General features: G+C 41.1%; 1 protein-coding gene across 3 annotated transcripts in view; it reads left to right on the top strand.

Moving 5' to 3' along the window:
- The window catches only part of BABAM2 (BRISC and BRCA1 A complex member 2), a 164,395-nt gene extending 159,175 nt beyond the window's left edge, over positions 1-5,220 (top strand). For all 3 annotated transcript variants that reach the window (XM_005483098.4, XM_074537216.1, XM_074537217.1), the window contains one exon: positions 3,572-5,220. In XM_005483098.4, the coding sequence (XP_005483155.1) occupies positions 3,572-3,635 (64 nt within the window). In that variant the 3' untranslated portion in view covers positions 3,636-5,220. The remainder of the gene's footprint in view (positions 1-3,571) is intronic.
- Positions 5,221-15,192: the final 9,972 nt, after the last annotated feature.

Genomic DNA, 15,192 nt, shown 5'->3' with positions numbered 1-15,192 from the left:
AGCAAAATGTGTTGTTTTCTGGAGTGATGAAGAAAAATTTCCATGGAAACCTCATAACTTACTACCTTGAACTTGGAAAATGACCATTTGAGGGAATAAAAATGAATAGACAAAAAACAATGGAGTCTTATAAGAAGCTCAACAAAGTGTTAGACATGTGCCCATAAGTGTATGAAGATTGGCACCCACTCTAGGCTGAAAAGAAAGCAACTTTTTAAACACTGTTTAAGCTGGAATCAAAACCATTGTGAGAAGGATGCAATACTCAGTGTGTGTTTTACTTTCTTTCCGTGAGTGTTGATTGTACTCTACACTCACGTGAAGAATATCTGTGTACTTTGTACAAATGAGTTTCCCTGTACTTACAGGAGAATTTATGCAGGTCTTCTGAGCTTGCTATAAGGTCAGTGTGATGCAGACCCACCAAGAACATGGCAGATGAAAGCTGGAGAAAGAAGGATCTCCATCTTTCCCAGAAAGGAGAAAAGGCATTGATCAAAAGCTGATTTCTGCCATTTGACAGAGCCCTGACAGACCATAGGTCAAATTAGCTTTCTTCACTTTCAGTGTAATTCAACAGGTACCTAAATTACTGTTGTTGGGTTTTTTAATAACAGTTCTCCAGTGCTGAAAAACATATCTAGTGTATATAAAAGTAATAATTTCAAAATAGTTTATAGATAACTTAAGAACATCATTTGGCAAAGTTTCTGAAAAAAAACCTTTCAGACACTTTTAATGAATCCCTATGGTATAGCACAGATCATAGTTATTGAAGGTGTAATTCATATGAATGTGTTAATAATAATAGAGTATGAGGAATGTATCTTTATCCAAAGTTCACGTTTATATTCGCTGTTTCTCTGTGCCTGTGCATACAGGATGCTGAGCATGAGTGTTGTCTCTTGATGTAAAGTCTTTGTATAAGGAATAGCATTGCATATGAAAGATGCCTTTACCATGCAGTCTATAGCAGAGTATTGTCCTTCAAAAGATTTTATATTTCTCTCAAAATTATTTTGTGACATCTGTCATGACATAATATTTTGTGTCATGGTCCTATTTGGGCAGAAGCATGTGTACTTTGACTTCAATGCCAGATGGTCAATAGATGAAACTTACTCAGAAGGTGATTGCTGCTTCTCCTCCTTACTGGTGACCTCTGCAGAGATTGTTGTAACTAAAATGTAATTTCCATTTCACAGGAAATTCAGGTATTTTAACACATGGTTTTGTCCCAAACTTTGGGATGAAAAGAAAAAATTTAGGAAAAAGTTTTCAATGTTCATTAAGGAGTTTCACTTACCTTCTCCTACTTTCCCATCTTTTCTCCTCAATCTACTAAATGTGCTGTAGCTGAGACAGTCCTGTCGGACACACTGGGCTTTTACATCTCTTAGCAGGGCCTGGTTTGGTTTTGTTTGGGAAGGTGAAGGGAGCAGTGTTAATTTATTTTTTTGTGGTAGGTGTGATGAACCATAATTATCTCTGATTTTGTTTCATCTGAGATACTTCAGGTGTATGGGAGAGGGAGAGAAATGGAGGAACAATACCTGAGTACACTTGTGGTACTGCATTTGCTTCAGTCTGGACAAGACCAAAATGATAAGAGCAACTTTAAGCATGTACTTTAAGGTATAAAAAGAAAAAAAGCAGACATTTAAAATGATGATATACTAAAGGAATTTTTGTAGTGTATGGAACATTGCCAAGAGGTTCATATGAACTACCAGTGAAATAACATCTTTTTTGACACAGTACATCTGATCAGAATGTAGGGAGGTGTTAGACTTGGTTTTGCAGGAATGGATACAAGCTCTCCTGCAGGAATCAGTGAAAAGAAAGGATGCAAGTGTAGATAAAGTTGGTGTGGGAGGATGTTTGTGGTATCATAAGCATTCATTCTGGATTTTACTTAACAGAAAAGGCATATATAATTACTGCATATAATGCACTAAGTGTGGGTTTAATACAAAGCACAGAAATGCTATGGAGAAAAAAAATTAAATGTAGGAAAATAATTCTGATTGTATCCCATTTAATGATTAAGAATTTCTACAGTTTTGGAAGAAGGAAGTTTTAAGTAACATTTATCAAGTTGATTAAGGTCACGTGCATGAAGAGAGTCTGCAGAGAAGGTATCAAAGGGGAAGGGGGAAGCTGTTTAAAATAAGCAAGCAGAGAAGCATAATTAAATGTTAGGAGAGATAAAGCAAGGACAAGTAAAAGGGATAGGTCCTGACATTGACAACGTGCAGGAGGTACTCCATGAGCTAGCAAAACACGTAGAATTAAACAGGACTTACAAAAGCTACAATTTCAAAGGTCTGGTAGAAAAAACACAGATACAGAAATGGCACCCAGCTGTTGAGATCAGGAGACAGGCAGGCCTTCTCAGCTGGTTTATGTTCGTGTGTGTGCCAGCAGGAACAATCACTTTTGCAGGCATGATTATGAGGGTTGTTTTCTGAACTTTGCTTCAATAAACCAAAGTGTGTTCTGTAAATACACAGCACAATCTGTATATGCTATAAAATGTGTGTGCTGGTTGTCCTCTTTATTATGGTTGTTTCCATTTCTGGGATCAGCTCCTCAGTCCAGAAATGCTTTTACTTTCCATTGCTCTTTTAACCTTTGGACAGCATCTCATATGTATTTATATCTTGTGCACAAAAGCTGACTGCAGCTATCTGTTAATTAATTTGCCAGGCACAACTTCACAAAGAGAGAGGAGCATTCCCTTCATGGTCCTGCAACGTTTTTAGGTGTGAGGAAGTATGGTTGCTGTTCAGTGATTGCCAAAGCTTCTACTGCAGTTATGAAACACATCATGGTTGTGAACCTGATCAGTGTGTGTTTGCTTCAGGAGGTAAACCAGCTGAGAGATCAGGAATCTAATAAATGACATTGCAGCTTTAGATTTCTTCTCAGTGAGAACATGAGAGAAATTTGTAGATACCAGTGATAGAAATAGAAAATAAAATTTTTAAAAATAGAGAAATTGAAAGTTTGGTGCAAAAGTAGGCAGAAACCGAAGGCAGAATGATAATGTAGCTTCTAATATAACTGGCAAATAAAGGGCATCCCTGGATCTCAGCAAAAAATTCTCAAAGGTACAGTTCTAACTCAATTTTGGATATAGAGGATTAGCTCATTTTATGGATTTATGAGTCGCTTGATCCTTTGCAAAGAAGATAGACTACCAAAATATACAAAGCAGACTTTAAAAAGAGCATTATCCTGTAAATGTTGAAGTTTAATAAAAGGACTTACCATTTATACAGTGTTGTTAGTATTTATTTGCTGCATTTCATGTAAACTGCTGCCATCAGCAGTGGCAGTATTGTGTCAAGGTTTGTGAGACAGATAAAGAGCTTATCTCCTACACGTATCCTGACTGCTCTTCACTCTTTTCCTGCTCCATTGCCTTGTCTGTCTTTGGGCCTTTTGTACCATATGTGAAGCCTTCTCCACATAAGGGAAATAGAAAACATGGGAAACATCAAGTACTTCAATTCATGCTTTTAAGATTACTCTTTCCTAATCATATATTTTCTGTTCTTTTCACTAGGACATATTTCAAGACATTTGTCCCTCAGTTCCAGGAGGCAGCATTTGCTAATGGGAAGCTTTAGACAGCTTTGGGCATGGAAACTTGACTGGACAGATCCTTCAGTCTGCACATGTCAGCCCAGAAGAAGGATGCCTGGAAATGGGTTGGACTGTCTTGATAAGTGCTTTCTTGCCTCTGAACTGCTTTTGGTAGCTTCATTTTATGAAACAAAGACCTCACTAGCATGCTTAGAGCTGAATATTTGATATTAGTCCTGCCCCTTTGCCTCTGCCACCACCATTCCTTTATATATCTATTGGATTAAATTTTAAAAGGTGTGTAGTGATAGGATAACACTTTCTTGTGCCAACAATGTCCTGTATGTTATGCCTTGTTTCCTCATCTTCAGATGGTCTAAACTGGACTGCTCTTCCCCATGGAAATATGCTGTAATGTGTACATTTAGTTAACGTTTTCAGCTCACCCTAAGGAAACACAAAACTGCCGTGTGTACCAGGAATGCCTAATGGATTGTACAGTGCCATATTCTGTATGCCTCAGAAGTTTGTGTCTCACTGTGGTTGTGCTCTCACAGGTATGGATATGAGTTGCACACTTCAATTCTCAGTGCCTTTCCAGTTGGTCTGAAGTTAATATGGCAAGGTGTTTGAGGTTTGTTGGTTTTTCTAATATTTCTCTTGAAAGCTCATTTTATGTGAAATGTTAGGGTTTTATGCTTTGTTTTCATTTCCAGTTGTACAGTTTTGTTGTTTTCCTAATGAGTGCCCCTTGCCACTACAAGAAAGTTCTGTTTCTTTAGTACCAACGTGCAAGTAACTAGTTATATAAACCAGTATAACAAAATAAAGCTCTTTCATAGACCTGTAATTTTTCCAAATAAGATAAGTACTGTTAAGAGGCAAACTTTCAACAAAGGAATGAGTGATGTCTTGGGAAATAGCTGATGAAATAATGCAGGGCTATAGATATTTAGCTTAATGCTTAAGTTCAGCATATCTTCTCAGAAAATATTTTTAAGTGTATATAACTGGAAACATTACCTCCCCTAATTCTGAAATGCCAAATGGAAAATCCTGCCTATTCATCCTTTCTTTCCTGCTTGTGTGAGGCACACCAGTTGGGACTAATGGTCACAATGTCACTTCCCCAATTAATTTGTGAATAGACCAAGGTACTTTCCAGTAAGGAATAAAATTAACAGAGTATGTTGGCTTATAAATGGTATCTGGAAAATGTGCTCTACTTCTGCTAAATACAAGGAACTAAATGAATAGTATGCAGATGATACAGTGGAACTGGAAAACATTTTTTTTTAATTATACACTATGGCATCACATACAAGGAAGTCTCTCAAGCTGCTTGATTGGCAGTATTCTCCTACCCTTTCTACAACTTGTTATTTGGCATGAAAAGTAGTGCTTTTCAGGGTTTATATTCACCTAGGAAATACAGATGGGGTTTGCGTCGTGAAGCTTAATAATTAAGAATTATGCAAATAATTCGCCTCTAGAAACTACAAGTATTTTTGGCTAGTTTGTGAGCAAAATTTAATTTATGTTTAATACTGAAGTTCTTGGCTGAAAATTAAGCTGCAAACAAAATCTGTATTGTAAGAATAAATAAAAGAATAAGAAGTTTTGTTGTAAGTCTGCAGAGAAGGCGTATTCTGTGCTGTGACCCACCCCTTTGTGATTCTCAGTGCATTATCTGTCCCCAGTTTCAAAGGTCTGAGCCTGAATTCCCTCTGTGGTGACACTGCATGAGGCTTTGCCATGCTTAGAGCAGATGTGGGAGGTTATCACTGGTTGGGGGCCATGTACAAATTATGAATAGGATGGGATTGTTGGAATGCATTTTGAGTTGTTTTATTTTTTAGCATTAGTTCCATTACGTGGTTATGACAATGGGAAGATGTTGTTAGTTCACATCTTAGGCAGTAGATCAAGAACTTAATGTTACAGCTTATTTTAAAAGTTTTTTGACTAATTACACAAAGTAAAAGCATATTGACAGTAGTTTTATTTAACTACTATAAGCACTCTTACTTTTGGTTAAAACAATGCTTGCTTATTTTAAATACAGTACTTGGTTGTAAGCTTTAAAACAAAATGTACAGAGTTTTATTATTAAGGTTAGAACTTTTTAATATTTTGCTAGATAATACTTTTTTGTAGATTAGGGAGTTATTTTAGATAAGCATTAATACACAGACTGTTGGGTTTTTTGGGGTTTTTTTACTTTTTACATAATTTTTTGCTGACTTATTTTATGGCTACTGCTTAGCTCTGATTTCACTTTTGTTGTTTCTGAGGTTTTCTTTTTGCAGCTCTCTTAAAACTTTCTGATTTTATGGATCCTCACAGAAAGTAATGGTTTTATGTAAAAATCAAAATCAAAACTGAACAACCTCAGGTGACTAAGAACAAAATATTGTTTAGTATACTGGGATGATCTCACGTCTACATTTCTTCAGGTAAAAGCCAAAGCCACAGACACATGTTCAAGAACAAGTCAACTTTGTGAATGAGGTGGGAGAGGAAGGATGGCTAATGAAAAACATTTCTTCGCATAGTGTTCTAAATCTGATAGAAACAATATCTAGACATCTTCAAAAGGTGTAAACCAACCCCTTAGGTTGCATCAGTAAATTCCTGGAATCTTACATTTTATAACTTTGATTCAGTGCTATACTGATTGCTCCACGAACACAGTGTTTGCTTTATGTACCTGATTGCCCAAGTGGCACCAGTTATTTATTTTTTTAGCTTCTCAGAAGTTGCCATACTTCAAAGGCTAGCAATTGCAAGATAGTTTGAAAAGAGGTCCACTCTTCAGAATTCAGATTTATTCCCAACCAGAAATGCATCCTTCACCTCAGTCCTAGTCATTTTGGTCAATGAACTGCTTTATTATTAAAGAGTTTTAGAAGCCACCTAAGAAAGCATTTTTAGGGTACAAAAAGCCTAAAGCAGGAATTCATTTTGTTGAATTCAACAGTTTGACCAACTTTTCACAACGTACATAGAAACAAGTCAATTGTTTCAGTCTAATTTTAATGTCATGCTACAATTGCTAGTATTTTGGGATAGGAAACAAAAGGTAAAAAAGATGAAAAACTGTACTGTTTGTATTTAAATTTCGGATTAGAAGAAAAGGCATTTTAGTACACTAAATGAATGTTTTCTTTATTTCAAGGTCGCCCTTCACTCTTTGACCTACATGCATCCCTTTCTAATAGTTCTGAAAAGTAGAACTATTTTATGGATATTTTATTTTCTTTCTAATAGCTCTTAGAAGTATTGGGAGTGTCAGCTCTCCAAATGGAGTATTGAGACGAGAGACACTGAAATGAATGGAAGCTTCTCTCCAGGAGAATTGCCATATAAATACTACACCAGAAGAGAGGGTTCATTTGAATAATTTTGTATCAAACCAAGTATCCACTGAAGGCATTTATGTTAGCTACAAAAGTTGGAATCTGATGAGTTGGTATTATTTCTGTTATCTCCTGTTTTATTATAATTTCCATTGTGGCCAGTTTAACAGCACTGGGACTCTCAGCCCTTCCTTCCCTATTACGGGATACATGCAATTGAAGGGAGCAGTCAGACCTAGGCTATTTTCCCTGGCTTATGAGAACCACAAAATGTAGGAGAAAAATAGCAATGTTGCAAATGTATTGAAAAGCCTAAACTCTCCACTGTTCTAACTCTAAGCCCTGCTAATGCACAGTTTTCCAAAGGTCCTTAAATCACAAACTTAGAGTCAAGCCTTTATCCATCTGCATACATAATCCACTGTCCTAGAAGTAATACCAAATTTTATGGATTCAAAGTCAGACTTTCTGTGAACTTGCTGGAAAGACTGGACAAACAGCTGGAAGAATAAATAAAAGGTAACTATACCCTACATTGTTTGGCCTTCATTGATCTTCCATTGTGCTGGCCACTGCTTTGTTGACTGGCAATTTTCATTTGCTGAATTGGCACATTTTGGTATTGTCACTGTCCTTGAACATCCTCCCATTCATGCAGAGAGTAGACTTGAGTCAGTTCTTGAGAAAAGATCATTGCTGGAGTTAGCATGGATCTCCTGTGCATTGTGAAACCCTTCCTAGGGATGTTTCTCTGTATGTTCCCTTTCTCTCATCCTGTCTGAAGCCTACAGCAATAATTCATCTTTGGTGAATCAGTCAGTGGGTGGGATTTAACCATGAAGTGCAGTACTTCAAGTCTCACTTCAGGTGGTTTTACACAGAGACTTCCTACTAGGAAAGAGAGGATTAGATCTGGAGTGCTGTCCATTGAGCCGTGCCCCCTCATACAAGGCTGGGGGTTTAGAGAGCTCAGAAACCTGTGAGGGTGATGAGCAGGCACTGCAGCTCAGGCATCCTTCTGTGTCAGTTCCCTTAAGCAGGGGAGCAGCAGGCAGTGCAGACCTGTAGCAGCACCTGAGGGTCACCAGAGCAGGTGTGAAACTCATTTCTAGTGCCGTGTCTGTGCAGCAGTGACGTGGGGATGAAGGGGTGAGTGCTTTGTCCGTGCAGAAGGGGAGTTGCTCACCTTTCTGGCTTTGTGAGATGTGCTGCAAGGAGGTAGCAAGCTTTGGACACAGCTTATGACCACAGTTGTTAATTATGGGGTGCTGTTCCTTGCCCTGCAAAGCAAATGAAGTCTTGTGACCAAGCTGAACTGCCAGTGAACACTCTTCCCTTAAATTACTTTTGTCTCTGTAATTGATGCATTGTAACACTCATTGAACGTAAAAGTTACTCTTACTTCATTTTACATGTTGCTGAAAATCCCTTTAGTTGTATCCTTTCCGGTTTTTATTTTCTGGTCTCTGTCCTCCTCTGGAACAATTTTGCTTCATCCTTACTAGTTACTGCTATTTTTAGCAAACTTGAGTTCTTTCTTTTAACAAGGCAACAAAGTATATGCCAACATCTTGTGGGCCTACATTAAATATACAATTATTTGCTGAAAAAATAAGTAGAAGTTTTTTTTTTTTAATATACTAAGCCAAGTGTTGTGTTCTTCACAAGAGAAGAATTCTGAGGAAAGGCTGTTACCAGATCAGAGAGGATAATCATGCTGATGGCACTGGGTACAATTTTTTTTACCAACTCTTCATTTAATTTCCATGTTAGCAGGTTAGCAGAGGCAAAGTGAATTGTCCTTTCCTGAAGGAAGCCTGCACCTAAATAAAGCATTGATCAGACACTATCTTTTCCTGTTTATACTTTGCATCAATAGGTTTACCCCTACAGGGAAAGCCAGTAAGTCTGAAAAATGTCTATAAACAGTGCAGTGGGTTTTTTAATATTTTATTTTACTGATTTCTGTAGATTCAGAGAATAATTTCAAACTTTGTTCTGGGGGAAGGTAAACAACACAAATATCAGAAACATGCAAGTCATTTTAGCTATGTAGGAAATAAAAATCTAGCAGTCAAATTCTTATTCTGGAAGAACTCAAGGGTTCTGCCATAAATTTCTAAGCATGTGCCTTGAAAGGCACATGGTATGTAGGTGATTTTAGTCCTGCTTCTCTCATTCTATTCACTGTCTGATGTTACAAAGCTCAGTTCTTGGTTCCAAGGCACTGCACAAACCATTTTGTTGAAGCGGTAGTTACCAAGCAAAAAGGCAAGGGGGGAAACCAGTATCAGCTGCTGAAAATAGGTCTTAAATCATCAGGAAAACAAAAAGGAAGCAAGGTTTGGCATCTGCCCTGCCACTTGCTGAGTCTACAATGTATGGGCCTTTAAATGTGCACCAAGTACAAAATACAGGAGGTTTTTCTTGCAGTGCTGAAGAATAAATGCAGTTCTAAACAACAGGAAGTAAAGCAAGCATTTCATTGCAAAATACACATTACAAGTCTAACATTATTTGTGTCTACAGCTCCCTGTGTTTCTCCTGTCACCAGAAAGGGTGAAGAATTAATGCTTCGTGCTGCAGCTGCCCACAGTGAAAATTGATCCTTGGGGTACCCCTGTTTTCATCCAACTCTAGTTAAACCCTAATGATGCTTTTTCTGTCCCTGGGGATGGCAAAGCAGTACTAGGGAGCAGCAAATCTTACACTGTCAGGGGTTTCTGTTCCACTGCTGCTCCATTTCAAGCCCTTGATTTGGGTGGGGCGAGTACTTTGTGAGCCTTCAAGCCTGCCAGCAATCAGGGTACATTTTATTTCCTCGTTGTTTGTTTGACATGGTTCAAGCTGATCCTAATTTGACATCCTGTTTCCCTTATTCCACTGTCCCTTTCAGCAAAATTTTTTCAGTACTCATTTAAAAACCAGAGCTGTTGAGGTTCCTTGTGTCTTTCACAGGGGATGTAGCACTGGTGCAAGAGCAGCAGCTCGAGGTTGGAGCCGTGCGTTTCTCCTCTGAACTGCAGCATCAGCAGCAGCCCAAGTGTCACAAAGCCCTCCCAGCACAGCTCACTTGAGCTGTGTGTGACAGCCTGGGGTGACAAAAGCCTAGACCCATTCTTCACTTTTCCCCAGGGCAGCAGCAAAAAGGTCTCTGCTGGCTCAGGTGCTGTGTGATCCCGGCTGTAGGAGGTAACAGGCTTTGGTTGCTCATCAGCAGGGACCAGGCTCGTTTGTGTGCCCCACACAGGAGCTGTGCCAGGGGCAATGCCACCCTGCTGATGCTGCTGAAGCCAGGCCTTTCCTCTTGCTGCCTCGATAGGCCAAGGCAGCTGCAAAATCCAGCTGCAATTCAAGCACAGCCCTGCCAGCTGGGGGTGATTTCTTGTGTGTTTTGGCCAACTGAACCTGCTCTCTGATGAAACAGACACTATTGGCAGGCTGTGTTTCCTAGACTCCCTGCACTCAGCTCCCTGTCCCTTGTATCCAGTGGCTGCTGTGTCTCAAGGCACCCGTTTTCCTCTTGCCTATAGGGGAGCTCTCAGGCAGCTCACAGGTGAGCCAGAAAAGAGAATGGCATCTGCTGCTTTCAGCAAGAAAGAGGTGAGTTTGGGTGAATGAGTTTGGACTGTGAGAATTTGGCTTGTGTTCCTCAGAGCTCCCACGGCCCTGAGAGCCAAGAAGAAATGACAGCTTCTGTCTAATGGGGTCAGATAGTAAATGGAGCCATTTCCACACGGTGCTGGCTGGGATATAATTATACACTGGGCCATGGCGTGTCTGGTCCTAATAGCACCCGGGACTCTTGGTGTGACTCAGCTGCTGCTTGGGGCTAATTATGGGCAGGTTGCACAAAAAACCCCCACAAATTGATCTCTGCCTTCCTCTCCTCCAGTGGATGTGTGTTCAGCAGCAACCTGGATTGCTCATACAAAGCTCGTACAAAAATGGTAAATGCCTGCTTGTGAGGAAAAGGCTTTTCAAAGCAAGGCTGCAAAGAACACTCAGAGGTACCTGGTTTGAAGAGGAGGTGGTGTCAGGACATTGCTTGGGCAAATCTGATTCCCTGTCTCTGGCATTACCCATTGCTGGAGTACTTTATAAGAGAGATTCAAAAATAACCTAATCACTTGGTTTGTCATGCTTGTGGGTGGCAGGACTATTTTTTCTGCATTTGTCATGGCCATTTTGTTGAATTGGGCATTATTTTTATTGTGGTGCTTTAGAAATGGATCATGGGTCACGGCTCTTTTCAGAAATGAACGGTGTATTCATGTGCCATTCCCTCCTGTGATATACTGTTGCAAAAGGGTTCCCACATTAGCTATACTCTGTGAAGTGTTTATGTTCTCTGCTCCTGAGATACTTCGGAGCAGGTCCAAGAATCAGGGAAGTTAATTCAGGGCAAACACTTAGAAGGTGATGGAGGTTACCAGCATCACTTTGTATAGACCCCTATGTTTGCTAAGACCTTGTACTGATTTTTAAGCATATACCTTAAAGAAACATCAGAAGTATCTCCCTGTGTCTAGTGTTACATACACAGAATTAGGGAAGTTACAAGGAGCTGTTGAAATGGATTTGCAAGCAGTTTCACGACTGCTTCCTGCCAGGTCTATTGGATTGTATTTATGGGGAAGAGTTACCAAAAATTCTGCCTTGAGAAGTGACACCATCAAGTGCACAAATCTCCAGGATAGCAAGCCCTCAGCAGAGAGAATTTCCATGAGAACGCGCGGTCCCACAGTGGAAGTGGTGCCCCCCAGAGGCTGGGGCTTCTCCCTGGAGACTGATGAGCCAGGAGCAGGCAAAGCCATGGTGGTCCTATCCAGCAACTGGTGCTAGTCCTGCTTCAAGCAAAATGTGGAACTAAATGACCTGAAGACAAATCTTTCAGGCAACTTGGATGTGGTTTTCTTAATTTTTTTAATGCCTGTGATACAGATCTAAGCACAAGCTATCTCCTTTAAAGATTGTTCAGAGGCAATAGTACTTGGAAACAAAACAAAGAGCATAAGTGGTGAGATTTCATAAGTGTATTGTTTCTAACCATTTTTAGATCTTAGAAGGGCAAACCATAAAATTTAAATAAATTCAGTACTTTTTTAGTCATTCACTTGTGCTAGTAGGCATGGCTGCAAAAATGTGGCTGATATTTGTCCAACACAATGCTCTTAAGTAACTGCCTTAGCTAATTCTGAGCAGAGCAGCTCAGGTACTTGTTGATGCACTATAAATGTATTGCATCATCCCTTCATATTTATGAAAGCTACCTTGATGTTGCTTTGAAGAAAAACCGTGTTTGGATTGAAAGTAGGCTGGGCTCTGGTGCCACTGCTCCGTGTATACAAACAAGATGCTTCTTCAGGGAGGAGCTAGGGCTGGAAACTGGTCCAACCTGCGTTGAATTCTGGTTATTTAGACTACTTAAAGAGCAGTTCACAAACAGGAAAGAGTTAAAACCGAGTGAAATGAGCTGCTTTGTGGGCAAGGGTATCCGGGCCGACTGGCAATTGTGGCAAGAAGCCCTGTGCGTGCCAACCTGAGGGGCCTGTTTGCAGGGTAGTTGGCTTTTACATACTGACATCTTGCTATAGAAAAATAAGAATTGTTTTGAGGTTTGTCTTTGCACCTTGTCCTGCCACTCAAGATTAAATCTCTCAGACAAAACAAGCTGTTTGGGAGGCGGACCAAGAATGCCTTTACAGTGAAGAAAAATAAAAACACTCAGCCAACTGTGATTAACTATTGAATGCAAAACACTCCCTGGGTTTTGTTTATTTGTAGACTGTAGAAAAAAGCTCACAAACGATGCCATGCTTTCAGTGTGAAAACACTTCAGCCTCTGCGTCCCTCTGTTGCTGGGGGAAGGAAAGGATTTTATCCAAGCTGGTTCAGGAGGGGGCTTTTTTTTTTTTTTCATTTCTCGAAGCGTTGTTTATTTGTTTTTGCAAAGGCGATGTACCCGGTTTCCTCCCATTGTGCCTATTCCTGCCTCCCACTGTTCGAACCTGAGCTGGACTTTGGCTTCCTCCCCTCTCCCTCCACTGGGCAGGACAGGCTGAGAGCACCAGCTCAGGCACAGTGCAGCCAGATGCAGTGACATACACAGCATCCCTCTGTCTTCCAAATGCTGTCCAGATGAGCACAGTTGTCATTATTTTTTTTCTTTTAATTAAAAAAGAGCTAAGAAAGTGCCTGTGAGCAATTGCTTATTGCTTGCAGGCAGCTGTGAGCATCCCCAAGCTTTGAAGCAGCCTCTGGAAATGCCAGTGAAGGAGCCCAAGCCCTTTGCAATGTGCTTCGTGTGTATTTACCTGTTCATGTCAGCAAATGACAAGGTGTGCAGGTGTACAGCCAAGTTCTGGGTTTCAGGGAAGGGACAGAAAGTGGGTGCTGGCAGCCAGAGAGGGAGGGAGCAGAGGCTTCCTGGCACTGTGCTGCTGTGGGCCTGGAACTGCACTGCTGGGTTTGTGTTTGTGCTGGAAGGGCTGAAGGTACCTGGAATTGTGCAGGATTGCTCTTCAAGGTCAAGGAAATGCAGAAAGTAAACAGTGTTAATTGGGAAAGAAAAACAGGATTATTAAGACTCCTTTGGCTCCAGTTTTCTAAATTGCAGGAGTCAAGGCATTTGTATTTTGTCATTAACTTATTAGTGCATCTTTAAATGCAGTGCAGGACAGGTCTGTTGGGAATTTCAGCATTTAAAGCTGCACTTCCAGCAGCACACAGTCATAACTGAGCTCTCTAAAGGAAGGACCATACTGTGCAGCTTCTTAACATTGGTTATCACTGGAGTGCAGATTAAGCACAGGCTCTGCAGTGGTGCCTTCTGGCATCCCAGTAGCACGCATTTCATGATGGAAGCAGAATCAGGGCTCCTCAGTCCCAACTGCCCAGGATGAGTCTCCATCACTTAAGTAGTAAAACTGCAAAGGGGACTGTCCTAGCAGCAGAACAGTCAGAAACAGGCAATGAGATTTGGCCCAAATGGACTCAGACTTAGGAGCCAGTTGCCTTCTGTGAAACGTGAGCAGTTGTTTAATGCAGGATTAGGTGCTGCTTGGTACAGCCTTTTTCTCAGGCTTGGGCTAGAAAGCCGTAGGGTCCAGTTACTGCAGGTGTGATCATGTGATCAGGACACACCTGTATGCACAGATATGTCAGGGTTTGGGCATTTTTTGTTGGTTTTTGGTTTTTTTGGTTTTTTTTTTTCTAGGGCTATTTAGCTTATTTTGTTGACAGAAAATATGAAGCCAGTTCTGACCACTCCCTGAAGTCACAGGGAACAGACTGCCAAATTAACTCTTCCCATCATTTTACTATGTGACTCTTTAAAGACAAACCAGGATCCAAACCTCAGTGCAGCAGTTTCTGTGTATGTGAGCAGCAGAACTGATAACATCTAATCAGCCTCTGCCAAGGCAAGACAGCAAGTAGCTCTTGCTTTATAACATTAAAAATGCTTTGTAGTTATATAGGACTTTTCATGTGAGGACATCAAAGTGCAGTACAGGTATTAATTAATTAATTAGGTTTCACAACACCCTTGTGAAGTATTTGTGTCCATTTTACAAACAAGGGACTGAGGCAGAAAGCAAGGATGTGATTTGTCCAGGTGCTCTGTGGCAGGACAGGAGCCAGGCCCAGCCGTGCTGCAACCAGCAGTGCTCTGCCACCCTGTCTGGGGCAGGGGGAAATGGGTGGGAAATGGCTCCATCCTCAGCCTGAGCCTCTCCTGCCACATCCCACTGGCATTGCCTGGGAGCAGATGTCCCAGAAGGGCAGTGCAGAGGCTCCTGCTGCCCTGGCTGTCTCTGCAGCCCCCTGGCCTGTGGAGCCCGAGCTGGCACAACATCCAGGAGGGCAGAGTGGGAATGGCACAAGGCTGCAGGTAGTGCCCTCCCTGAGAGACTCAGGCTTTTCACCCCACTCCATCACCAGCAAAGCCATGCCCTGAATCACCAAGTGTGAGATTTCAGTCCTTTAGACTATTGCTAAGAGCTGGAAGGCTCTTGACACTGGTTGGGAATAGACAGGGTGTCCCCTGGAGCTCGCTGTCAACCATGCAGGCATCACCCAGGGCCAGGATGCTGCTTCCCCTTCCTCTTGGGAGGCTCCAGCTGGTGCCAGTTGTGCTCAGCATCCACCTCCCAATCACCTGCAGGAATGGGCCCTGCAGGAGGCAGCAGTCCTTGCCAGTCTTGTCAAAAACAAGGAAGCAAAGAAGAAGCTGCCACCA

The sequence above is a fragment of the Zonotrichia albicollis genome, chromosome 3, assembly GCF_047830755.1.
Source record: "Zonotrichia albicollis isolate bZonAlb1 chromosome 3, bZonAlb1.hap1, whole genome shotgun sequence".
Lineage (NCBI taxonomy): Eukaryota > Metazoa > Chordata > Aves > Passeriformes > Passerellidae > Zonotrichia > Zonotrichia albicollis.
The sequence above is the reverse complement of the archived record's forward strand: the minus strand, read 5'-3'. Positions and strand labels throughout refer to the sequence as shown.